Source organism: Cebidichthys violaceus, unplaced genomic scaffold, assembly GCF_023349555.1.
Source record: "Cebidichthys violaceus isolate CVI_PGR_0920_01 unplaced genomic scaffold, fCebVio1.0.p SCAF_2, whole genome shotgun sequence".
NCBI classification, from domain to species: Eukaryota; Metazoa; Chordata; class Actinopteri; order Perciformes; family Stichaeidae; genus Cebidichthys; species Cebidichthys violaceus.
This window is the reverse complement of record NW_027176372.1, coordinates 18,453,639-18,480,726: the sequence shown is the minus strand read 5'-3', so window position 1 is coordinate 18,480,726 and position 27,088 is coordinate 18,453,639. Positions and strand designations below refer to the sequence as shown.

The following is a 27,088-nucleotide window of genomic DNA, read 5'->3' as shown; positions in this document are numbered from 1 at the left end:
TTCATCTCTACAGGGGTTTATGCTCTTATAGGCACTGATTGTGATGTATTGTATCACATTATATTGTAATATTTTTTCCCTCAACATGCAAAAACTGACAGTGATGCTAATTGCAGACTGATATAATGGGGGATCATTTTCCTTTCTTAGTTTACTTAATGAAAAATAGCAGCCGTATTCCTACAGGAACTATTAGTGCGTCTGCGGTAAATTACAGTAATTTATGGTCTAGTTATCCCTCGTGGTATCAGTTTAATAGCCCTGTGCAGGCAAACTGTTGTCTAAGTAAAAGTAGGTTAAAACATATTCGATGCTCAATCCTTTGAAATTTCCAGCAAAAAAAACGTCCATGTAACCAACAACCAAAACGAAAATAGTCTAATGGTGCAGATGAGAGTTAGAAAAAACTAGGGGTTGTATGGAAATGTGCTTACAATACAACATGAGTTGGACTCAGAGGGTCACAACTCATGGAATATTATTTGAATTTGATGAAGATGAGATTCCTCATGATTTGATTCAGTATTCAGGTCCTACTTTGTTATATACTCAATAAAAAAGTTGCAACAAGGCTAAACTCATATGTCATTGTCTATATTAAAAAGCAGAACGGTTGCACTGATGATTGTAAGTCAAATACTGTGGTTAGGTTCACCGGACCAAACACCCAGTGGATGTTGCATGTTGGTCATATTAGTTTATCATCCTGTGAAGGGTTGTACTTGCATCTTCTTGCAAATGATAAATCATTTATCCAATATAACCTGTAAATGTTTAGGAAAAGAGCTAACCTGTTGAACACCTGGATGTCAAGTTTAGTGATTTAAAGCAGCTTACTTTTCGTCCATTTTTTTTGTCCAAAGACAAAATGCTCAGACTGTCGGGCAACAGGCTGGTATCACCTTCCATCCTGTTGCATTATGATACTTCCTGTATCCATATTAGGATTTACTAAATGAATACAGCAGTTGCAAAAGCCCAAAACTCAAAATAAATAATAAATTGGCTACTAAGTCACTGAGTTACCTAGTTGTTTGTGTAAGATTATTGAAGGATGGGTCGGTATTGTCAAACATTAAAAATAAAAATATCTCTGATTGGTAGTCTGGCTAATAGACATCTTCTGATATTTTTAAATTCAAATATGTCTTAAAGATGAATTATCAAAACAAAGATTTCTAGATCATTTACAAAATAGTGCTCTGTAATATAACAAAACACCAAAGTGAAAATATATTTACATCCAGCTTGAGTACAACTTAAAGAACTCTGAGGATCGTAGATTAAGATGTCAAATATTGAATTAACTAATGAACCATTTAGTTTATGAAATGACAAAAGTCAGTATCAAATCAGCAAAGTCCTTAATTACAAGCATTAACCGCTAAAAACACAACACAAAGGAGTTATCTAAACTTGAATCCGTTAAGATTGTCTTCATTGACTAATCCTCCATTCATTTTAGTATTACTAAATATAAAGAAAAGCAAAAAGTTAAAAAAATATTATTTTTTTCATTTTGACTGACTGGTGTTTGAGTGGAGTTGTTCAGGAAGTTCACAAACTGTAATCACAGGAGGGTTTACACAGCGTCTCTGTGTCGTATTGTCTCTGCAGGTGTGAACGCATGTAAAGAATGTCAAGGTAATTAGCAACGACAGGTTCATCAGCTGTCAATTATCAGCTCAGCTGAAATGAATACGATCTTTGCTGCAGTTGTTGTGTTTCGCCTCACTTGTAGATTCTTGAAGAGCACCATCACAGAGTTGAATTGGAGATGTTTGTGTTGTTAAGATTAATCAGTGTTTCTCTCTGTTCACTTTGTCTTTGTAAGTCAAAGTCTCAGCATTGAGGTGAAATAAAGGCCTTTTCTATCACAGTGGGTATCAAGAAAAGCACATTCATAGTGAGACTCAGGAGCTACATTTGCTCAAAGACCAAGAAAAGCCAACAAAACACACACAAAAATCGAGAGACTTAAGTGTTTTTAAAATCCTCCTTTTAGCCTTACAGTAATCAGGCATCCCTACGTTGATCTATCTGGGACAACCATTAGATAACTCTTTAACTGCTTAATACATACAGTAGTTAAGATGGATCGTCAAAGCAAATGCTTTTATCTTGGTAATTTCTTAATTCTAGTATGTTCAGTTTCTTCTTTTAACCTGTTTTATTTCATCCTAAGGATCAATGTATCCGTACTATAATCTCATTTAATCTCAGTTAAAGGTGTAGCTCCATGTCTGCTTTTATCCTGCACTGTATAATTAGCTTTGTCCGTTTTTTTTTTCCCCCATAAGGACGCCAGTGAATTGATTGGCATTCTCAAGTGGACCGACTAAATGATGGCTAGAAATTAAATGCCTGAAAGAGGTATGATGGTGGTTAGGACAAGTGGGCAGAGGAGGGAGAGAGACAGAGAGAGATGGAGAGAGAGAAGGCGGGAGAGGGAGGAATACACAAACAGGTTGCACTGGGGCCTGGGGAATAAGCGGGGAGAGAGCACAGAGAATGAAAAATAAGATGGAGGGCCACAGAAAGCAAAGACAGAGGACTGCTTCAACACAGAGCTTTGCATAATGGCGATTTTAGCCTGTCGTCATCATGACCATCATAGCTCTTGACTTCTAGTATAATCCCACACACAGATAGAGACACACACACACACACACACACACACACACACACACACACACACACAGGTGGTTAAACATCAATTTTGTACTCAGTCAAACAGCAAGTGAGTGCTTTCATCTTCTCTTTAGTTTCACCAACCAACTTCTTCCTCCTCCATCTGGCCAGGTTGTAAGCATTTAGCTCTCGTCCTTCACTGATGCATCAATATACCCCCCCCCCCTCTCTCTCCATGTGTCTCTCTCCCCATTTCACCCCCTCAGCATGATTACTTACCTCCCCAGAAAGAAGAAGTACACTCCATCTTGTTGTTTTATGTTCCCAGCAAATTTAGTCCTGCGTCTCCCTCCTCCACCCTCAACTCTCTTTCACTTTGTCTGTCTCTCTCACTCACTCTTCGTCACCCCTCCCCGAGCCCTCCCTCCATCCCCTGACACCTCGCGCTCTCCTCCTCCACTCCCTCCCTCCTCCGACCCTCTTTAGCTCTGTATGTAGTTGTATAACTTATCACCTTGATCCCTTCCCCACTCCGATAATTGGCGCGTCTCAGCCGAAGATGCTAGCACTCTTTATTTAGCAGCGCAGCATTAGCGGCTCCAATTAGTCATCTAATACCAATGAGAAAAAAAGAAACTGTTTGCCTTCATGTAGTCGGCACCACGGGAGAAAGGAGTTTGTGTGTGTGTTTGTTTTGTGCCCATGCAACAACTGTGGCCAGTGCGCACACACACACCTCAGACAGGCTCACAAACACACACACACACACACACACACACACACACACACACACACACACACACAGTTACCCTCGGTCCTCGCTCGAAATATGGATACATGTTGGTTTTAACAGATGGTGAATCACTTTCCCTTGAGTACAGACATTACTCTCTCTCTCTTTCTCTCTCTCTCTCTCTCTATAATTAACTAGGTTTCAGTATCAAACCTTTGGGCTTTGCCGTCGCCATGGTTACCAAAACTCAGAAATGCTACTGTCTGTATTTTTGTGTGTGTGTGTGTGTGTGTGTGTGTGTGTGTGTGTGTGTGTGTGTGTGTGTGTGTGTGTGTGTGTGTGTGTGTGTGTGTGTGTGAGAGAGAGAGTGACTGCTGGCCAGTATGGCGTGTGTGCGAGCATAGATGTCGTAGTGTTCACACCTCTCTGTGTGTGTGTGTGTGTGTGTGTGTGTGTGTGTGTGTGTGTGTGTGTGTGTGTGTGTGTGTGTGTGTGTGTGTGTGTGTGTGTGTGTGTGTGTGTGTGTGTGTGTGTGTGTGTGTGTGTGCATCTCTGCGACTGCATGATTGTGCATACACATGAGTATTTTGGTTGCTTTGATGCCTTTGTTTCCCCACAGGGCTCAGAGGCTGGTTGTGTCTCAAGCGCCGATGTATCTACACAGAGAACAGCGGTATTACATGGGATCATTGATAATGCAACACAGGTCTATTGTACCTTACATAATGCAATCTTAATTATCATATAATCCCATGAATAAAGATTACAAGCAAGAAGAATTAAGAAATGGGAAAATAAAACCCAAAATAAGTCTGTACTTGTAACAGCAAGTTGAATTTGAAGCTCACACTCCTCTGAAAGGCTAAAATAATTTATTTTGGGATTATATCTTCTGAACTACCTGGGCGGACATCTATAGTGTTTCTCATACTGTACCTACTATAGAAATTGTTTATTATAACCCATCATTAGTGACAGGCATTCATGTTGTAGAACTCGGTAGTACACTAAAAGTGACAAGTGAAAAAAAAAAAAAAAAAAGTTGCTGGACATAGTCAATCAAATACATTTGTGCCCACATTCCTGATAGATTACCTTGTAAAGTGAGCTGTGTTCCTTCTGTTTACCTTCCTTACTCATAGTCTTATAAACCACGGTGCTGTGTTCTCTGACACACCTTCAAAGTCATGGCTCTATTACTCAAACTGGACTTCTTGGATTGTATTTCACTGTCTCAACTTCACCCGAAGCATCACAGCCCCACCAACACAATTTTATTTTCCCCAGCTGGCAGTGTGCTGGAAAAATTAGTTTCTGAGGCTATTTTGTTAACATTTGGTGCGATATTGTCCTTATTTCTGATGATAGCTGTCCAGACACAGACAGTGGCACTTCTCACAAAGACATTTCCAGCAGCTACAATGAAGCATGATTGCAGAAAAAAAAGATTTCAGCAATCTAAAACATCAGTTTCCGCCAGGCTTTGTTGTCAGTCCCCAAAGCCTGGCATCCCAACTGACGGCAGCCTCAGTAATCCAGAAGGCAATTCAGCCATAAAACATGCTATGATTTGAGTGGAGGAACTTCACTATCATTGTGTGAGTGTGTTCTTTGGGCTTTATTGCTATGACATTATGGGAAATGTTGGACGTCAACTGACATGTAGAAAGTGGCTGAAAAAATACATTTCCACAAGATAAGTCATAAAATGCATTTAACATTATAAACTGGCACATAACAGTAAAAGCATCCACAAGCATTTTTTTTCCATTTAAAGTGCACTGAAGGAAGTACTTAGAGCTGTTTTCCTGGCCAGGTTTTATTCACCTAGTCCAACTGTGACAACCTTTTAGTCTCCTAACTGAGTTGCATAAACCGTTAAATATTGCAAAGTGTGATGACCACAGAGCATGTTAGGTTAGTGTTTTAAACTGCAGGCATACTACTAACTAAAACACATATTATGCAGGTATAAATAAAACAATTATGTAAACATTTATATAGCTTTGTCAGTTAAATTTGATGTATTCTTTGTAAAACTTTAGATTGAACAGGTTTCTACATTACTAATGTCTGACTAACTAAACTTAAGCTTACATTTAAGGCCATTGTTCTCCATATTAAATTATGTTTAAACATACAAATGAGGAATGCTCTTATTAAATATTTGCTTGTTTGCATACATTTCCAGATCACAAATCTGAACATTGGATGAAGCCAGGTTCATGACTTTTATTGATTGAATATCATCTGTGATGAATTACCAATAGACTAATGCATTTTCTAATCGGTGCTCTATTAGCTGCAGTACCAGCAGTGTAAAATGGACATCAGCAAACACTGCAAGAGCGAGTACAACCTTGTGAATAAGAGTGTTCTTGCTCAGATTTTCTGCATCACTGACCGAATGCATTTAAGTTCTTGTGGCGATGTGATCACTGTAATTGCACGACTGGTTCTGTGGCATTAGTAACGTACGGCTAATTGCATTTATAACGCATTCCCTCAGCTGAGAATCTATATAGTTAATAATAGAGAATATTGTTTGTAAATGCCAATGGATCTATTTAGTCTCTAAACACTCTCGCCCTCTTAGGAAAATCTCTTACAAATCTGGAACCTACAGTAGGTCCAGGTACGCGTTTTTTAGTCCATTTCAATCCGAAACTCTGAGCATAAATCGTGGCGTTCCAGCCAAGTTAAAAGAGAGCCATCTTCAAAACTCTGGCTTTAGGCTCAACATACTAATCCAGCTCCCATGGTGCACCACTCTGCTGTCACCAGTTTACTCCACCACCAACAACACCGCGGTGACTGTGGTTTCGGTCCAGCGCTCCACGTCAGTGCTGCGTCGTCTCTCCTGCAGGCAGATTTCTCTTTCTCTTAAAAAAAAAAAAATAAATAAAAAAAAAAAGAAACCTTTCACCACTCAGATGGCCTTGGGCACGTTTCTCAACATGGACGCGTATTAACAAGACCCATTATGTGATATCACTCTTATGTGCAGCCTGCAGCTAATCAGCAGAGGATGAATGGGAGATTTAATGGAGATATTTTATTTGTCTGGGCTTTTACATCTCAATGAGCTTTATTTTCAGTTCACCATAATATCCATCAGCTCTTAAACAAGCTGTGCACCTCAAATCGTCTCACACTGTCACATTGAAATAACGTCCTCTTTTTCCAGTTCATGCTGTGTGGAGCTGCACATTTTCAAATTAGAGAGTGGAGATATCCACTTTGGGAGATGTTAGTGAGACATACACAGAGAAGTATAGTGCGTTGAAAGGCTGAAGTTAAGTGGGATTTACCATTAATGAGGCAGTGGGGGATGGTGAAAATGTTCAAGAATAGCGGATTCTTGAGAGGGAAAGACAGCTGTGGGATTTAGTCTCTCTACTCCCCTCTTTAAACTTGCCTGATACACTATCTGAGTGCGTACCCAATTGGCACAGTGCCTAAACACTAACTAACTAAAACGAGAGACGTCTCCCATGTGTTCTGATGTAACTTTGTAACTGTCCCTTGCACAGAGATTATGTGCTTATCAGATTTTGCTAACATGGTTGCAGCAACCAAAATGTGTTCCAGGATCAGGGAAAGAATTGGAAAACACAATTTTTATGACTTTATAGTCAGGTTTCGAGTTGGAAGCGCGGCAGCCTGCAGATGTCCCCGGGCTAGCACTGCTGACTCCACACGTTTATGGCTATGCGAGTGAGGAAAACACGCGGATATCGCATATGTCAGGACAAGCAGCAGCCAGCCTCATCACCCTGCCAGCAGTTTACACTCTTTAAGCATGTGCAGTTTAGATATTTATAAATATATATACATATATATATAGAGAGAGAGAGCTCATTATATTGTTATTGTATTTAAGCTACGATCACCTCCTTGTTATTCTGACTTTTTTTAATACAAATTAAACCATCTTGCCTGCCTGTTTCTCACAGAGTTGTTTATTTTTCTTTGGACTGTAGCCTCAGCATGAGTTTACTCATTAGCTTTGCAGGCAGTGAAGCTACTCGTTGTGATTGTGCAATGCTTCTCAGTCCTCATTGACGGGGCTCCGAGCCTGCTGGTTCTCATTCTACCTATCTAATCAGGGACGGAGTTACACCTGCATTGCCAGGTGAATCTAATTAATTGCTGGTTGGCAAACCCAGCAGCACTGTGAGCACTGAGGACATGGATTGAGAAATGCTGACAACAACAATAAATTCTGTATTGAAGGACAAATGTGGGGCCGTTATTTTAGTACACAAAATTAGATCAGAGTTTCTGAACGTCACACCCACACAAACATAAGTGGCAATGAAGAAATGTTCTGAACTCAGTTGTTAATGAATACAGCGATGAGGTGTTGTTGATGATGTGTTCAACACCTCGGTGAAGGTTCAAGCAAGTGCAGAGCCCAGTCTGTCCACGATAGTGTTTATACACTGATTAGGAGGAGAGAAATAGTCATTTCTCTGTAGCAAACAAGTGATCAAAACCGATGCAACCTTGAATTCAGCTGCGGTCAGTCCTGCAATTAGTATTGGTTGTTATTTGGTCTGCATTATTTTCTTAAAGGATTAAACCGTTGATTATTTATTCAAATTTAAAAATGCTCATTATGAGTTCTGAGAGCCCAAGGTGATGTTTTGATATGTGCCAGCCAACAGATATTCAAATTACAGTAATAGAAAACACAGAAAAGCAAAAAAAAAATCCTCACATCAGAGGAGCCTGTAGCAGGAAAAATTAAGTATTCTTTTCAAGACATTTGACAATTAATTTTCTTTTAATTGATTAATTGACTAACAGTTTCAGCTCTACATTCATGGTTTTATGCAGATTGGATGTAGTGAGAAAAGAATATCTACGAGTGTAATCTTGTTTTCAGCCGTGGTCCATGTTCAGTTTCATTCATTTTTCGAGCATCCGCAACATTGATTGTTTCAACTCAAGTTGTTTTTAGGCATTTTTGTTTCATGAATATTTCTTCTTTCTTGTCTGTCTTTCAGCCAACAAGACTCTGCTCGGCGGAGGTGGAGGTAAGTCACAACCTGTCTGACCCTTTGGTTGCGTGTGTTTGGGTTTGCTTGCCAAGGCACCTGTAGGCCTCGCTTGTTATTAATAGTACAGTGTTGTGGTGCAAATAGTCCTCCCTGGACACCAAACCATTTCAAATGTTCCTTTAATCGAATGATGCAGTGCAGCGTACTAGCCTAAGAGTGTGGAGTCGCACGTGCGGCCTGTCTCTGTATATTTCTTTGTTTGGTAGCTCTTTGTTGTGGCAGGTGTGCGAGGTGCGTTTGCATGCTGCGCCGTGTGTGTCCGTGTTTCTCTGTGTTTGTGAGTGAGCGCAGGTGCAAAGTCGATAGTTTATAATTTATGGGTGTGGAGTGCTGTGGATATAAACAGTCATTTTTCAGTGTATTGTTGACTCAGTGCTTTGCTGCATGCGTGTGATGTTGGACGTCCAGGCTTAATCGATACTTGTAATAAATCTGTACAGCTAATGCGGCAGTCGCATTCACTAAAACTTGTACACACACACACACACACACTCTCCTTTCCACCTGTGTGTGTGTGTGTGTGTGTGTGTGTGTGTGTGTGTGTGTGTGTGTGTGTGTGTGTGTGTGTGTGTGTGTGTTTGCTAATGCTTGCAAATTTGTGTGCTGGTCGTCTGCCTGTGGTTGTTTTCTTTTCCTTCATTCGGCCAAACAGCTTTAGCCGCTCAGACCAGCTCACTTAAACTGACATTTTTAACCTTCAATTTGTATGTAATGTGGGTACGTGTGTGCACGGGTTTTTGCTTTCCAGTCTCCATGGTGACACACCTGTATATGTGCATGTGCATTCGTATGCGAGTTCAGTGCATTTGCCTGCCTCTAAAACTGTATTTGCTAGTCTGAAATGTGTTGAAGCAGTAAGTCCTCCACCCTCACTGATATACTCCAGCTGAGCCTCAAGCCATAAAAATGGACTGCACACTCGCGCACTCAGTACAGTCAGTCAAGCCCCTCGAGATCTACAGCATTGTTTGATGTTGTCCTGAAGTCTCTGATGGCTCTATGGAGACAGATGGTTTCTAGAGAGGCCGTGAATGTGTGTACGAGTCAAACTGTTTGCATTTGCTGAGTTATTTAAAATTTGTATTCAGTTAAATTTATCCACAACATCTGTTTTAGTTCTAAAAATGTCCACCGACGGGCTGGAGGAGGCTAAAAATCCAACAACCACCATCTGCATCAGTGTTTTTTGTGTGTGTGTTTTTTTTTAAGCTCTGTCACTCTTTAACACTCTCTTGCTCTTTTGGTTTCTTTCATCTCTTTCTTATTGTATGTATTTCCTCCTCTCTGTCTCCCTTTCCAGCTCTGTCCTCAGGGGTTTGCTAAGGCAGAGGCTACAGTAGGTGTTAATTAGAGAGCGAGTTAAGCGTAGAGACAAGGGGGAGAATGGAACAAACAAGAGAGACGGGAGGGAAATGGTGGTTGGAGCGAGGAGACGAGAGACGAAAGCAATGGAGGTCCAAGAGATAATATACAGATGCAGAAGCAGAGCCCAGTGGAAAAAAACCACACACACAAAATCATTCGGTATTCATTCTCCATACGCCGAGATCGCACTCTGCACCGAGTATCATTCATTCATTCAGCTTAGTTTTTCATCAGCGGTGAGGCAACAAAAGGTCTTTACTACAGTGCATTACTACTCAGTCTCGAGGGTACCTGCGTAAATGTCATTCACTTGGATCAAACACACACCTGCCAACATTGTTTTCTTAAATCTGGAGGGGTGCTGAGCAACGGCTGCGCATCAACAACAAACTCAAGGGCAGGAAATTAACGTTTTTTTTTTTTTTTTTTTTATGTCCACTGGCTGCAGTTGCTCATTTATTCCGGAGCTTATCTGCCATTTCAACGTTTCACTGCTTTGATTGATTTTCCAAATAGAAAAGAAATCCCAGATGATGATTGGATGATTGGAGGTTTAGTGAGCCAGACAGTTACCATGAGCTTTATACATACAGTGTGTGTATAAATATATATTTATATATGTAGGTCACCATATGCCAGTAATGTACCTTTGGGATGTGTGGTGCATTGAAGTGTTTTTTCCCACAGGTTTGTGGTCTGTTCCGTCTATAAGGATGGGAGGCTGAACCTTTTTACCACATTTCAAGCCACAATAAACAATATTACAAGTCTGCAATGTCCTATTTCATTTAGAGCCGAAGTTTGTGTATGTGAGCCTTCTCTAGTATACTGAGGTACCTTGTTTTCGTGCTCTGTAAGGAAGCTAAATGTTCAGTTGAGATGCTTTTTTTTCTTGTGTGAAAAGGTCAGGGCCAACACTCTATGCCGTAGGTACATTGAAAGAGTCACTGTAACCATGTCTCCATACTAGCTATGAAGAGACCCTCTCTAGAGAGAGTACAGTCTTCAGTTCAAATTAAGTGGGTGTGTTGGGATAAGGATGTACGATCCGACTTTTCCTTATACCGAGACCTGAACTCAGGGTATCTGAGCCAAGCTGAAGTACTGATCTGATACCAGTACTCTCTTTCCTCCAAATTTAAAGTCTGAACATCACGCTGTGTGGAACTCAATGGAATAATAATTGCTATGTAAGGAACCATGAAGCCAAGAATTGCTGTGCTCCCAAAATCTGAAAGACACTACTATTTTATGACGTCGACAACGAAATTGTCCTCACTGCAGGTATACCATTTGCAGTGTGCTAATTTGATTTAACACAAAAATCGCCTGGTGTCAAGATTTTGATGCCAGACGGAGCCTGAAGACCGGGTGATAATCACCATAATAAAGGAGTTGTGCATCTTCACGACATGATGATAGACAAACCAGTTGACTCAGAGTAAAGCTGGATTAATACTTGATGCGAGAGTCTTGTCGTAGATGCTTACGGCGTAGGTTTTGATTTAGAATTGAATTAGAATTGATTGGATTTTATCAGCTGAAATCAGCAATGCAATGTGCTGTACTTGTATAAAACTCGCTGATCAAATAGAGACACAGAGTTACGTACAAACACAGGCGGCTGGTATCAGAGAGCCTGTTCTGGGTCTGTGGGGACTGAGTGCTCAGGATGTAAACCGGCCATGAAGACAGCGCCTGCACATGATTGGTTTAGGTGTCTTAAGATATCCGGACCCAGCTCACAATAAATGAGCACGATCCCAATTAAAATTTCATCCACTTACATTTTTTAATTTGGTAGGGGCGGAAAAAAGAACAAAAATCCTCTCGCGCACCGGATTCTCTTGCCGAGCTTGTTTTGTGCGTGCTGACATCTATAATCAATCCTCCAGGACGGGGATGAGGTTTGATACCGTGCTCTGGAAGTCTCTCGGCTGTTGTTCCTGCGTGTCTGCAGTGCAGCCCTCCTCCTCTGCATTCTCCCTGTCTGGATGAGGAGAATAAAAGCCGACAGTGGACAGGCTTGTCTGCTTGACTTTCAGAACAAGGGAACAAGAGAGCATGTATTGTGAATAAAGGGAGAGAGCAGAAGATTGGTTTTTGGGGCGCGTAGATGAGACGAGAGGCAAAGAGCACTTAAGAGTACCTTCCACAAACAGTGCTGTCAGTGTCTCTGCCTCACACAGACTGTTTCACCACGACAGTCGTGTTTATGTGGAGAAGTTCATAGTAGCATTTAACAGGTTTCTGCATGTCAACTTTGTGAATACAAGTACATGTGTGCTAGTGTGCAAAGCAGTGTGTGTGTGTGTGTGTGTGTGTGTGTGTGTGTGTGTGTGTGTGTGTGTGTGTGCATGCGTGCATCCACCACACCAGACCCATCCTAAATGTTGCCTTGGCAACAAGCTGACTGAAGTAAATGAGTGTCCTGGCTCTGCTGAGGGATTGTGGGAAAGCAATATGCCAGCGTTCCGCCCCATTAGTTTGACGGACAGCCTGTTTGGCCTATAAGAGGTCAGCTGGCAAGGGCAGCCATATTAGTATTCCATAGGAGAGACCTCAGGATTGGTTTTACTCTAATGTCAATCTACCTGTGTGTGTGTGTGTGTGTGTGTGTGTGTGTGTGTGTGTGTGTGTGTGTGTGTGTGTGTGTGTGTGTGTGTGTGTGTGTGTGTGTGTGTGTGTGTGTGTGTGTGTGTGTGTGTGTGTGTGAGAGGGTGGGGGTAAAGCTTGTCCTGGCTTATAGCATTGCAGGCATTGTGTATGTGTGTCTGTGTTTGTTTGTGTGCCCTGCTGGGGGTTTGCAGGCTGCTCGCCAGGTAAGCATATCACCAATTATCACTACCCAGTCCCCCTACCTCCCTGGCTGCGTCCCTCCCTGCCTCCCCCAGAGTCGGTCAATACTGAGCCTGTGAGGGAGGAATGATAACACCTAAACTGGTCAGCCGCCTGCTTAGCTGGCTGGTCACTGGTCTACAGAAGCCAAAACACTCATTTCTACCCCCTCTCTGCATCCATCCATCTATTGCCTCCTTTTTATTCTTCCTCCTCTCTGAACCACCGCTTACCATTCATCTCCTCCCCTTTTGTTTTAAGCCCCTTTATCCCTCACTCTCTTCACCTACACAGCCTTTTATTTTTTACACTTGATCCCCTTCCAAACCCATTTCTCTTTGTCCAACTGTGCTCTTCAATCCCTCGTCTCGTCTTTCTCTGTCTCTGTGTGAGTCTCTCCATTGTTTTATTTTTGAATATCTCTATCCCATCTCATATTTGCTTCAGTGCCAGAAAACGTTGATGTGATATTTTGTATGGTAATGAAGCCTAAATAATGAATGCTGTTTTTTTTAATATGGAAATGAGTTTGACACTTCCTAAAAGATTTTTTTTTTTGTGTCTATTAATATAAGTTAAATTCATGACTAATTCATGCTGATATCTGTTGGTGGCATTAGGTGACGCTAATTACGACTGATTGTTGAGTAGTTCAGGTACCCCATTTGCATGTGACGGAGTCAGTGGAGTATGAACAAGCTTCCGACGCTGCAGTGATGCTTATGTAGTTAGGGCTTTCCCGGACTCAATGAGGGATGCATCAATACCACACACATATACACTCACCGGCCACTTTATTAGGTACACCTTGCTAGCACCGGGTTGGACCCCCTTTTGCCTTTAGAACTGCCTTAATTCTTTGTAGCATAGATTCAACAAGGTGTTGGAAACATTCCTCACAGATTTTGGTCCATATTGACATGATAGCATCACGCAGTAGCTCCAGATTTGTCGGCTGCACATTCATGATGCAAATCTCCCGTTCCACCACATCCCAAAGGAGCTCTATTGGATTGAGATGTGGTGACTGTGGAGGCCATTGGAGTACAGTGAACTCATCGTCATGTTCAAGAAACCAGTTTGAGATGATTTGAGCTTTGTGACGTGGTGCATTATCCCGCTGGAAGCAGCCATCAGAAGATGGGTCCACTGTGGTCATAAAGGGATGGACATGGTCAGCAACAATACTCGGGTAGGCCGTGGCGTTTAAACGATGCTCAATTGGTACTAAGGGGCCCAAAGTGTGCCAAGAAACTATCCCTCACACCATTACACCACCAGCCTGAACCGTTGATCTGACCTTACCATCTGAATGCCGCAGCTGAAATCGAGACTCATCAGACCAGGCAACGTTTTTCCAATCTTCTATTGTCCAATTTTGGTGAGCCTGTGCAAATTGTAGCCTCAGTTTCCTGTTGTTAGCTGACAGGAGTGGCACCCGGTGTGGTCTTCTGCTGCTGTAGCCCGTCTGCTTCAAGGTTCCACGTGTTGTGCGTTCAGAGATGGTTTTCTGCATACCTTGGTTGTAACGAGTGGTTATTTGAGTTACTGTTAGCTTTCTGTCATCTCAAACCACTCTGCCCATTCTCCTCTGACCTCTGACATCAACAACTGCCGCTCACTGGATATTTTCTCTTTTTCCGACCATTCTCTGTAAACCATAGAGATGGTTGTGTGTGAAAATCCCAGTAGATCAGCAGTTTTGGAAATACTCAGACCAGACTGTCTGGCACCAACAACCATGCCGTTCAAAGTCACTTAAATCTCCTTTCTTTCCCATTCTGATGCTCGCTTTGAACTTCAGCAAGTCGTCTTCACCACGTCTAGAGGCCTAAATGCATTGAGTTGCTGCCATGTGATTGGTTGATTGGGGGGGGGGTTTAAACAAAATGTTTTAAACAAGACAAGTTGTCTGAAATCAGAATGTTCAAAATCAAAAAATCTCTATAAAGTTATGACAGTTGATCCCCTGGTGACCATGAATGTGTACTAAATTCCATGGCAATCAATGCAGAGTATTCCCTAATTATCCCGTTAATTATTCATTTAAAAAAGTTAAATACTTCATAAAGAAAAATGACATTTAAATTACAGATGGACTCGGTTGATGTTGTTCTCTTGAAGTAATAGATTTTATTACCATCCTTGAGCATAAATTGACCTGAATATGAGCCTGTGATGAAGAAGTACTGCTGGTTCAGCTTTACTTCTAACGAGCTTTCATTTGCACCTCCCTCTGCTCATGAATTCCCCCTTCATATTTCTGACCGCATTGAAGTGACATAACAGTGTCTGAATCTACTCAGTAGCGTGCGGTGCTCACGCTGGGCTATTACACCGGCTCCCACAGAGCCAGAAGTTACCACCAGTCCGAATTGAAAGCCAACATTGGCTGTCTTCAGTGAATGTTGTGAGAGAGACAGCTCTTTATATTAGAGAGGCGGGAGTCGCAGACAGACTCAATAGGTGTATGGATATTTGTTAACCCTGCTCGCCAGGTTCCAGAGAGAGAGTGATTTATTCTGTCTCTGATGTGTTGGCTGCATTTGAAGGTTGTGCGCCACCTGAAATGTGAAATGTCACGAAGGACACTGCAGTGATGTGTCTATGTATATCCGAGACTGCCCTCCAAAGAAGAACATTAATTTCAGCAAGTACCTCAAAATTGCACGTTTACATTCAAGTGACAAAGTCCTTCAATGGGTGTAGCAATTATGACGGGAACAAAGTAGGAAGGGTACGGTATTACAGAGCAGCAAAGCCTGCGTAGCATGAACAGTGCTGGACTGTGGAGCTGTTTTGGTATTTCAACATGACGCACACTGGCCCCGAACGTGCATGCGCCATCTTTGAGCGCGTCATCCAGTTCTCTTATAGTATATACAAGGGATGGATGAGTCCACAAAACATTGGACTTTAAAATGGAAGACAGTTTGTTTGTTTCTCTTTTCCAATAACAAGTCAACTTGGATTTCTTAAAGCACGGCCACGAATGCTCTGAAACTTTAACCACATGCTTATTAATTGTCACCAGACGACAAAGTCCTTATTTTAACCCAACAATTCTCTTTCCCTATACTTTACAAATTCCTATTCCACTGTGTGTTTTTGTTTAATTTGGCGGATTGTTGGAATCTCCGTGAGGAGTAAAGCATAACTAATTTGGGAGAGTTCATCCTGATATTGAGAAACGTCAATGCCAAAGTCAAAGGAAGCATGAAGCTGCACAGACATCACATTAGTCGGCTGTCTAAGTGTCTTGGCAACATGCAGCGCTTACTGGTTAGACTTAATTTACTGTCCTCCAAACAGCTTTTGTATGCTAGAACACGTGTTACTTAATCTTGGCATTGAGCTGTATGTGCACACATGCATATGTGCTCTGTTGTGTGGAAGATTAACTGTGCATCTGTAACCACGCATTGTGCATGTGTGGGCCTGAGCAGAGAGGTTGTCGGGTCAAAAAGAGCTTCTGTAGCTAAAGGAAGTACAATCCTCTCACAAAGACTGGGAGCCAGTTTTCACCATTTAACACACTGAAACACACACACACACACACACACACACACACACACACACACACACACACATGTATCTGTCAAACAAGAAACAACACAAAAGGTATTGTTGGTCTACGTTTCAGTTCAATTTCCATTTCCTTTTCTTTTGATTGTTATTCCTGCCTGTTTCTTTATCTCCCTCCACACTATTCTTACATCTGCTGCTCTCCCCCTTGTTCCCCTCCCTTTCTCCCTCCTTCTCTTTTCTGTCTCTCTGTCTTATCACACTTGTTCTCTATTTCAGAGTTGGGCTGCTTCAAAGTTAGTGTGTGCAGCATGTGTGTGTGCGTCACCTCAAGGACTCTTCACACACAAATACACACATGAATACATCTGTGCATGGTAGCACATGTGCTTTGACAAGTATACACACACACACACACACACACACACACACACACACACACACACACACACACACACACACACACAGCGTGAGCATGGTATCTGAGCTTGTTTCTGTGCACCCTGAGGAGGTAGCCGGTGTTCAGAGCTCGCCTTTCACAACCTCACACTTGTGCTTAGCTCACAGTGCGGCCCAGTTCAACATGGCACAGCATGACATGGCACACTACAGCTCAGCACGGCATGCGATATGCCAACTTAACACAATAACGTTCAGATAACACCGGACCCCCGCCCGGAGCTACTCAGTTTGGCGAAACCCACCGCTGTAACAGCTGGTCTGTATACAGTCAGACGGAGATAAGAGCCACAGGCCAACACGCTGAGCTGTGACATATGGATGGGTGTTATAGTACTATTCTCAACCAGCGCTGACAAGTCTCACAGTGCTGCGACAAACTCATTTCTGACAGATGTGTTTTATTCTGGGTTTATTATGAATTATTGACGCCACACTCCTACATTAGACCTCTGAATTATTTCAAAAGAAAATGATCTTACCAGGCTACAAATGCTGGTGACACATTGGCTGGTAACAATAACTTTTAAATATACGCAGTATTTTACCCCTATGGCATTTACAGTTTATACAATGAATTTGTTTAGCCAACGACATTATGAGGAAAACATAATTCATCTCAATATTATGTTGAGTTGCAACGCGGTTTTCAAATGTAGGCAGTGCGCCAGTTATGTTCTGCATGCAGGTTGCAGTGCGTTGATCAGGGCCAACAGGGGGGTGCGTACAAAAGCTTCCAACTTTGACACCATGCATGATTCAGGATGCGCGTGTTCACGTCCTGCATGTGGTTGGGTTGAGGAAAACAAAAGTAAAGTGAACACTTCCTGTCTTGGAGGACGATCTTTCCTTAACCGTACCAAAGTCCTTTGACTGCACAAAGATAACCATAAAAACATGATTCATGCTTTAGCCGTTAGGCGTACAAAGTATATGTTGTATTGAAAAAGAACATATTACAGGGAAAACAAATGAAATATGTTGTCAGTGGACATTTTGCAGATACATTCAGTAACATTTTGCAACTTTGCACGTAATTCAATTTATAAGTATCCTCGGGATAGGGGTATAAAGCGAAGACTGCAACATCCCCAGTTTGAGTCTAAATCTCTGTTGCACGTCATTCTCCATCTCTCTCTTCCCTTGTTTCCTGTCAACGCTACACTGATAACTTCCTTATAAAAGCTTAAAATGCCTGAGGATTACTTTTTTTAAAAGTTCCCTGACAAAATGGCAAAGTCTGAACTTCTGTTTCTACTCTTTCTTGATTATGAACAAACCTGAATGAATGTGACAGGAAAGAGGGGGAAACCATGCAATAGGAACCCAGATGCATCCTTTTTTACATTAATTCTACACTTCAGCACACCTTGCTTTCTATAGAATTTAAATATAAAAAGATTTAATCTGAATCATGAGTGTGCATGATGTTTGTGCTTTCGTTCTTTTCTTCTTAGTCAAAACATAATGTCAATGCATGATGTATTATTAATCAAAAGTGTTTCAAAGCATTCGTAAATAATCATTTTCTTGTTTTCACATAGTTTCTGTTTTTCTGTTAGAAATTTGATATTTTGGCTTTAAAGAGTTGCTCCTTAATGGTAAATTCTTTTATTTTTAGTTTTTTTCACTTTAGCATTCAAACCTGTTGCCCCTTTTTTAAATCTTAATTTGTCTCAAGTGTGAATTCATTAGTTAAATGCTACTTTCTTGGCAGAGAACGGTAAAAATGAAGCTGTTGAGATCGAGATGGTATGAATATAAACTTTTAGGAAAAGTGTCTCATTGCAAGGGGTGCAAAGATTGAAATGAAACTGGTAATTGGCACAGCTCTAAAATTGCTTTTCCTGCATCATCGCCCTCCTGGAAATGAACACAGTCACGGTCTTTAGACGTGGTGTGGATCAAAGACAGATACAGATTTATGAAAATGTAATTAATAAAGACTAATTGACCAGAAAGTCAAAGTCAGCTGAGTCCTTAATAACACATTAAATGGAGTAATTAACTAAGGCAGTGGCCCTAAAATCCATTAAATAGACTGACACACTGAGAGACAGATTCTTTGACTTCCTAAAAATAAAAAAGCAGGATTTGTGGAGAAAAGTTAGCAACCGGCAGAAGACGGGAAATACAACTAATTACCACTAATCCCGACATCATCCAGGTCCTTTCAGCGCTAAGCTTTGACACCTGTAAATGTGTCAGCTGGACTTCAAACATTTAGACTCTTAGTAAGTAGTGAGATTGCAGAGGATTCCCATAAGTAGGCTAACTCTCTGAATCTCCTGTCCTCTCCTCTCCAGTGGACGGAGCGATCCACCGCGCTGCAGGTCCAATGCTAAAGAAAGAATGTGCTTCCCTCCACGGCTGTGAGACCGGAGAGGCCAAGATCACTTGTGGCTACGGCCTCCCAGCAAAGTGTGAGTATAAAGTGTGTGAATGTTTGTGTAACTGCCTCCAGATGTGAACGTGTAGGAAAGTGTGACAGTGATGAAGGGTGCTTTTGAAAAAGAGCAAACTGCACAGTTGATTTTCTAGAGATAAATTAAGGTTAGACAACCTCATGACTGAAAAACACAAACATTTAAATAACATCAATTTACATAAAAGTACATAACTTCACTGAACGGGTTTTCTTTCTACTTAAAGTAGATCAGTTTTCCTTTCCAGCCCAAGAAGCTCACAGGTATCCACAATAATCTCACTTACTGCCTTCCATTTATAGCAAAGTAAATGGCACTCAATTATTAAGTGGCACTCCATTGCGGCGTGTATAATGTGACGAAACTGAAGATTCAACGCGACAGAAAAAGCTTTTCTAGGTGTTTTAGTTCTGGAAACTTCTCTGACGTCTAAAAGCCAACATGTGACCTCGGGAAGAGCCTCAGTACTCGATGTCGACCTCAAGACGAAGAACTGAACAGTAACTATACTCTGAAAACTACAGTCTCTTCCTGACAGGTGACCTCAGGAAGCAGGGCTACTATTATACATTTTTGATTGATCTGTAGATTATCTTTTTTATTAGACCCCCCACCCCCGATTAAGAACTGGTTTAATGGACTAATTTGTTTGATGCCACTTGAATCAGCATTGTTTGAGGCTGAAGACTACAAGAAAACTACACAATTTGGGGCTGGAGTTGGAAGGAAGTCAGACCTCTGTAGTCGCTCCTCATCCTTGCTTGAGGTTAACATTAGCTCAATGCTACATTAGCTGCTAGTATAACACACACCCGAATCTCTGACCAAACTGTTGGCGGTAGAGGTGCATTGTGGGTAATGTAAGCGCCATGTTTTGACAAGGAAGATAAATGTGCGGAATAATAAACATAACATTTCTGTTTTGGCGTCAATTTTGATCCTTTTTCTAACTGGCCATCAGATTGGCCATCATCAAAGTCTTTGAATCAGTAGATACACGTAGAGTATTATTTGTCTCTGTAAAGCGTTACACACAGTTCAAAACATTCCCATGATACTTGCCCACCATTGTAATGGCACACGCACAGCATGACGCCAATAGGTATTGCAATAATGCTCTCGCCAAGCTCTGTATAATATAATGACCACCCAGGTGTGTGTGTGTGTGTGTGTGTGTGTGTGTGTGTGTGTGTGTGTGTGTGTGTGTGTGAGAGATTAAAAGAACACTGAGTCTGTGTGATATCAGCTTATGGTTCCGCGGAGAGTTTAAGTTCACAGTGAAAGGAAGGCAGAAAAAAGTAAAGAGTAGCGATGATAAAGGCGAGCTCAAGGCAGAATGGAGAGCAGGAGTAGAAGAGAAAGATAAGGAGGGAGTGGGAGAGTGGTAAAAGAAATAAGAATAAAACGAAGCAGCGTGGGGGAGGGGACCAACGTGAGGAAAGCTGAAGGCAGGAGGGAATTAGTGAGGAGATGAGTTGTCTGTTCTCCCTTTGTTGGTTTACTTTGTGGATGTTAGCTGTAATGTTTGTGAGAGGATTCTGCTGCTTGTCACAGTTGTCCTTATGTGTGCTTTTGTATCTCTCTCACTCTGATATACACTCGATCTCAGAGTCTTGTTGTGTGCATGAGCGTACTGTGTTTACTTGAGTCTGTGTTGCTTTAAAGGTGCTACGACATTTGGTAACATTTCCTTTGCCTCTTTATGGCTCTCAACATGGTGGCGGCCGAACCGGCGGCTCGCTGCTAACTGTGCCAACAGCGCTAACAGCTAACAGTGCAAACAACGGGAGTTGTGATGACAGAGCTAACAGTGTTCACCTGACGGCGTTATCGACTGTAACCGTCTTTATGAGCGTAGTGCAGAGCGGCAGCTGTGAGCTAACCAGTGGGGAACGCTCACATGCAGAAATATGCACTAAAAGCACCCGCGGCCAGCCCGGCGATGTAAACAAAGCAAGGAGATAACAACACGCACACAGAGGGAGATTTCATTCCCTGCTCAGGTAGACATTACTCCTTCAAGTGTAGTATATCAGTTTATACAGTGTGAGCTGCCTGTCAGGTCCTATCACTCTCTTACCTGCAACTATCTGTCAGCGTGAAATCTGTGACTATCTTTCTGACTCACTGACTGACTAACTGTGTGTGTGTGTGTGTGTGTGTGTGTGTGTGTGTGTGTGTGTGTGTGTGTGTGTGTGTGCGTGCATGGACGGCCGTTGCCCAGCATGTGGTATGGAGTCTTTCTTCCCTGACAAAATATTAACTCTCAAGAATAATTCAACACTCTAATGCTTAAACACTCACAACAGGGCTTGATTACCTCTCAGCATGAGGGGAGAGAGGCGAGACAGCAGCAACACACAGAAAGCAAAGGACGGATAACAAAGCAGGCAGAGTTCTGTGTGAAGGCAGAGCGCCGCCGTGGAAAAGAGAAATGAAGATGAAACTCGACAGGAGAGAGGCAGGGAGTTTGAGAGACAGGTCCAATCTCAAAGCCAACACTTTGATCTTGATTTGTATGGGCTTGCCACCAGATGTGGTATTTAAAGAGCGTCTGACTCACAAGTTGCCAAATGGTCCAGAGGACCTGCTGTCAGCCCTCCATGCAGAGAGTCCGTCGATGATCCCGCTGCCACTTAGCCAGCCGCATCCCAGTACCGTAGCCTAGCAACACTCAGAGTGCATGGCACACTACCGCTGCTGTTTAGCAAGAGTCGCATACAATTTGGGGATGTTGACAAATGACAGCTGGAAAATTTCAAGCAGGCCCTGTCTAAATTCACATATTAACCAAAACTTAAAGGCAGTTAAATCAGCAGTCTGTCAACTTTGGGGTATATCAGCCGCTGTAATTAGGGGGACTGGATTAGGAGTGGAACGATTTGAGATCAGTCTGTTTGTGTGTGTATACATATACGTGTTGTAAGATGTGTGTGCACATGTGTAGTGTGTGCACAGATGTGTGTTTTTGGTTGCCAGGCGGGGCAGCGTGGGGCGAAAGTGTTGTCCAGACAACCCAGCGCCCCAGAGCTCACCTGTGTACCGATGAACACACCTGTAACCCTGCTAACGTGTTCCCCAGCTGGCCCTCGCTCCCCCGCCGAACACACCGAGATACAACAAGCGTGCCACACCGGAGAGGGAAGGTGCCGGGGGGCGGGTCTAAAGAGAGTTAGGGAGCGACAACATGAGGGCAGAACCATTTTTACATTCAGTAAAGGCAGCGCTCTGCTTTAGTGACATCAATGCACACTTATTCTGGTGATAAATGAGAAGGTTACAAATTCAGACAAGTCAGATGAAGAAAAGATAATTGTTTATTATTAACGGATGATATGTGACTGAGGATAAAGTCTTTGGCGCTTGGACTCTACAGGGAGATTTGTAATGGAGGGGCGTCCGCCTTGAGCAGCAGCAAGATAAATCCCCCCCGTGGAGTCCAGACACTGGTGGTGGTGGCTGATGAGGCTGATAGAATGATGAGTTGATGAAGCTGATGAATCTGCGAAGACTGGGCGGAGATGGGGAGGTGGAGGGGCGCGTAACAGCAGCATGAACATACTGACGGTAGAGAGACAATCATATTTAAGAGAGACAGCAGCAAGATGATAAGCTAACGATGTCATTGTTACGTTGTGCTGTTGGATAGAGGAGACCAGTTGATATAAACAGCTGATATCATGAGTGAGCGCCTCGAGCAATGAAATTATGAATGAGCATGTGTGAGGAGTGAACGGCAGATAGTCCTCCTGACTGCATTTACGCTAGAGCTTCATGTCCATCGGAGCAATATTCAGCCTCTACCAAAATTGAAGAGGATCATCAGATCAGGTGATAATGATCCTTTGTCAATAAGAAAATACTGATTATAATAGCTTTAGGATAAGTTGAAGTAATGTAATAATTAAATATGTAATAGAGAAGAACCTGCACAACTCGTCCCAAAACAGTACAGCTCTGCAGTCACATTTATTCTGCAGGTCAAACGTACCTTTCTCACATCTTTTTCCAGATTTTAGTCCCCCCCCCAAAAAAAATCCCAACTAACTGCATTTTTAAATGTTCCTGTCGCTCAGTAAAGTGTGCAAAAAGAGCTTTTAAGCATAATTGCAAATATTGCTTTAGTGTTGACCCAAATACTGTCTGTTTGCATTGTCTTGTATTTCAGGGGATATTGGTAGAGAGTGAAGGATTCTGTTTGGGGAGTAAGCGGGAGTAGCACAGTTGGAGGTGGAAAACAAGATGGAGATGGAAAGGCTCAGATAGAAAAAGTGCTGAAGGAAATAGAGAGGTACAAAGCAAGAGAGAGATATCACTCTGTCAAAAACTGGCTGTTATGCTCCCCTCTCTTCCTTCTCCTGCCTCCCCTCTCCCAGTTTCAGTTCCCTCGGTGGCCAATTACCGCTAATTAAAATCCTTGCTACAGCTCTCCCGGACTCCCCCCTCTTCCTCTCCTCCCAGACCTCCATCTCTCTGCTTCGCCTGTTGCCCTGTCGCTCTCTCTTGTCTGTTTCCCTTTCTTTGAAGACGTGGTGTTTCTGCCTGTCGTGATCAACAACTTAAACACCTTGTTTCCTCCCGTCTCGTTCTCTTCCTCACCTTTCTACCTCTTTATATCCTCTCTTTTTTCTTTTCCTCACTCCTACATTTGGCCCCCCCTCCCCCTTCTCTCCTTCTTCTATTTCTCCCTTGTATGTCGCTCCTATCCTCTACCCACCTTTACTTTTTCTCCCCATCTCACCTCCTCCCTCCCTCCCCCATTTTTCCTATCATCATCAGCAGTAAGGTTTATTTAGTTGTGCCAAGAGACTTGACAAGGCTCTGGGCTAAAGACTGTAGCACTCAGACTGTGATACCTTGCTAGTTGGGGAGTTTTTTTTTTGTTTTTGACAAGGTTGTCGACATCTTTGCTTCTTCCTGCCTTGGCGTCAGCAGTGTGATCCTTCAAGGTGTTAAAAAGCTTCAGCAAAGCTGCTGCTGCTGATGAGGAGGAGCGTGGTGATGATGATGATCACAGCTGCCCTGGTGTTAATTCATTCAGTTAATTCATTCGCCTTGAAGGAGGAAAAGGGATACAAAATTTTAAAAAAAAGCTCCAGTGTTGCTTGGCTTAGGGAAACAGAGTTGGAGTTGAAGAATGTCTTTGCTCTTTGATGAAGAGAATTATGTCCGCTCCTTTTAGCATCAGCATCTTGTTCCTCCATTCTCCGTCCACTCTTGTCCTCCTGTTTAGAATAACTGCCTCTCTGTCTTTTTTAGAGAAAGGTGGAAAGAGATAGGGAGAGCTGTTGGGGCCTTTACAAGACCTGAGCCTTCCTTTTGTGCCAAAGGCCCGGGCCTGGATTTAAGAGCTGTGTCCGCTTGACTGAGCACAAACTGAGGCCGAGCACACAAAGGACCAGCTCGGCTTTTTGCTGCCTGGCCTGCTTTAAAGGCAGATAAAGAAAGGCGAGGGACAGATGGAGGTATGAGAACAGAGAGAGGGAGAGAGAGAAAGGGGAGGGGAGAGGAGAGGACGGATGGATGGTCGTTGGGTATGAAAAGCAGGAGCAGCGACTCGTGGCCTCCCAGGTAAGAATGGTGTGAGGCCATTGGGGTGGAGGAGAATGAGGGAGGGAGCGAGGGAAGGGGGAGGATAAGAAGAGCCAAAAAAAGGGGTGATGACAATTGGCAGGAAAAAAGCTGGAATGGCAGACAAAAAGAAAAGCCGGGGCGGGTGTCACCGGATGGCACTCAGTCAAGTTCTCTTAATGCTCAGTGACGCCCACTTATGAGAGAGAACACACACACACACACACACACACACACACACACACACACAGTCTGCAGGGTAAATGTGCATAGTAAATCAGGTGTGTGATGAATATAGTTTGAGCTACACTCAAGTACAAATTTACTTTGCTTCTCTCCTGTGTTTATTGTTTTACTACCTTGTCTGACCTATCTGTTACTTTTACCTTCACTTTGTTTCCCTTTCATTTAGTTGTTCTGCCTGTTTAATATTGCGCTTTTTGTGTGAAGAAGATCTTACAGTGTGATGGGGCCTCAGTAAAGTGTAGCAATATGTTTAATGAAAGTGTCTTGATGCCATCTGTTAGAAACAAGCTTTTGTGTTATAATTAGGTCAGACTGTGTTTTAACACGATAAAATAAGCGCATCTTATTCTAATTGATCTGACAAAAACTACAGTATTCTCAGGTGGAAAACAGGATGAAACCACAGCGGTCGTTCCACACTTTGTGAGGAGAGGGGCCTCCTGGGAGAGAACAACTGACATAGAAGAAAAGGTTTCGGATGAGAATGATGGAAATAGTCAGAAAGAAAACTAAAAGGAAGAAGCTCTTGCGCTTTTCTTTAAGTTATATTTTTCACACATACATTAATAACATTTATATGCAGGTTGGCTTCAGAGAAATACGAGAGCTGGATCCACGTGGATCAATTGTTTGTTGTGTAATTGTTTAGAAACATCATAAATCAGAATTCACATAAATGCCTGCAGGCGTTTTTTACTACAGTAATTCCATTTTGTGATACTTTGAATTTCAATTTCTAATCTACTACATTTTAATTATGTACTTTTCACTCCACTACATGTATCTAACGGTAGTTACTAGCTACTTTAAAGATTATTAAAAAATAAAAATGATTTTAAAATGTAAAGATGAGTTTATTAATATAATGTTTTTGAGCTATGCCTCACTGCAGCCGCAACATTTAAATGCTGCTTGGTTATTAATGCATGAGTCATATTAATCCATAAATATAATGTATAAAAACATAATCAATATTTGGCTCCATAGCGTGTTTTTAAACTTGTAACACTTTAATTGCATTTACAATTTTACCTCGTAGTCTTTTTTATATTATTTAAGTAAAAGATCTCAGTAACTCTGGAAATGTTGACACATGTAAATTAATTTATATGTGAGTGTATGCAATATGGAAATAATAATAATAGAAATGTTGCTGGTGTATTCCTTAAAAAAAAAAAAATATGTGTACGTAATGTACACACAAACAGTACACTGTAAATAGAGTACTGTATCTAGCTGTGCTGTAGATAGTGATTCCTTCATTGGTTTAAAAGCCAGAAATCAATACAACATAAATAACTGTTGCTTTAAATAAGTCTGTAAGCAGGAGAAGAGGAGGGAAGAACAGGAGAAAGAATTGGACATCCAGCGAGAAAACAGCCCAGTTAGATTACATGAGATAAGGTGACAATCAAACCATTACACAGAATATCTCATTACAATCCAATGAGGCTTGTCGTTCAGAGCCTTTGGAAACACGGTCTGCAGGGTAGAAATCAAAAGGCCTCACATCTCTTTAACAATAGGTCACGATTCCCTCCTCTGTGTGAAAGATCGACCTTTTCCGCCCCACTGAGCAAAGACACAATACGTCACCGTAACGCACAACCACAGAGCAATGACAGCCATTAATTCATATTGCACACTAATGTTCATCTGCAGGCAGTTTTAAATGTCTTCTTTTCATATCGTAAACAGACGTGCTACACACTCAACATGTGTGCATGTTCCTGTAATGACAATTTGGGAATGTTCAACCTCTGGCAGGATGATAAAATGGGGCCATTACATGCTTCTTCTTTTTTTGCCCTGTATGCAACTACCACAATGATAGCTGCTGTTAGGTAGACAGCAGAAAACTGCTTGTTAGAATAAAATATTTTGCCTCTTTTGTACGAAATCAGCATGAAGGAGCTGGTCTGTTAAGTTTCTCCCTCATTAATCAACAAACAGAGCCATAAACGGAAAAACCCCACAGGAAAAAGCCCCAGTACTGAAGTGATGATGAAGGCGTAATTTGATTGGTCCATGTGGGTCCGCTTAACTTATATAAGAAGGTTTGGTATTTATCTGAATAAAACCTGTTGAAGGTGTTTCGGCTATACCATCAAACCCATCTAAACCATAGAATGTACGTAAGACGGGTCATTTTCTCGTAGATTTCTATACAATATACTTCTTTTTACTACCAGAGGAGTCGCCCCATGATGGCCAGTAGAGAGAATGCA

At 42.1% G+C, this 27,088-nt stretch overlaps 2 protein-coding genes across 4 annotated transcripts in view; one reads left to right on the top strand and one right to left on the bottom strand.

The window, feature by feature from the left end:
• The window catches only part of flrt1b (fibronectin leucine rich transmembrane protein 1b), a 32,573-nt gene extending 29,580 nt beyond the window's left edge, over window positions 1-2,993 (bottom strand). The window contains exon 1 of the mRNA XM_068714946.1: window positions 2,911-2,993. The gene's annotated coding sequence lies outside the window, so the exon portion shown is untranslated. The remainder of the gene's footprint in view (window positions 1-2,910) is intronic.
• Window positions 1-27,088, top strand: part of macrod1 (mono-ADP ribosylhydrolase 1) — a 98,425-nt gene that overhangs the window by 49,639 nt on the left and 21,698 nt on the right. For 2 of the 3 annotated variants that reach the window (XM_068714949.1, XM_068714948.1), the window contains exons 4-5: window positions 8,377-8,406; window positions 18,924-19,040. In XM_068714949.1, the coding sequence (XP_068571050.1) occupies window positions 8,377-8,406; window positions 18,924-19,040 (147 nt within the window). The remainder of the gene's footprint in view (window positions 1-8,376; window positions 8,407-18,923; window positions 19,041-27,088) is intronic. The other variant, XM_068714951.1, reaches the window with a different exon arrangement.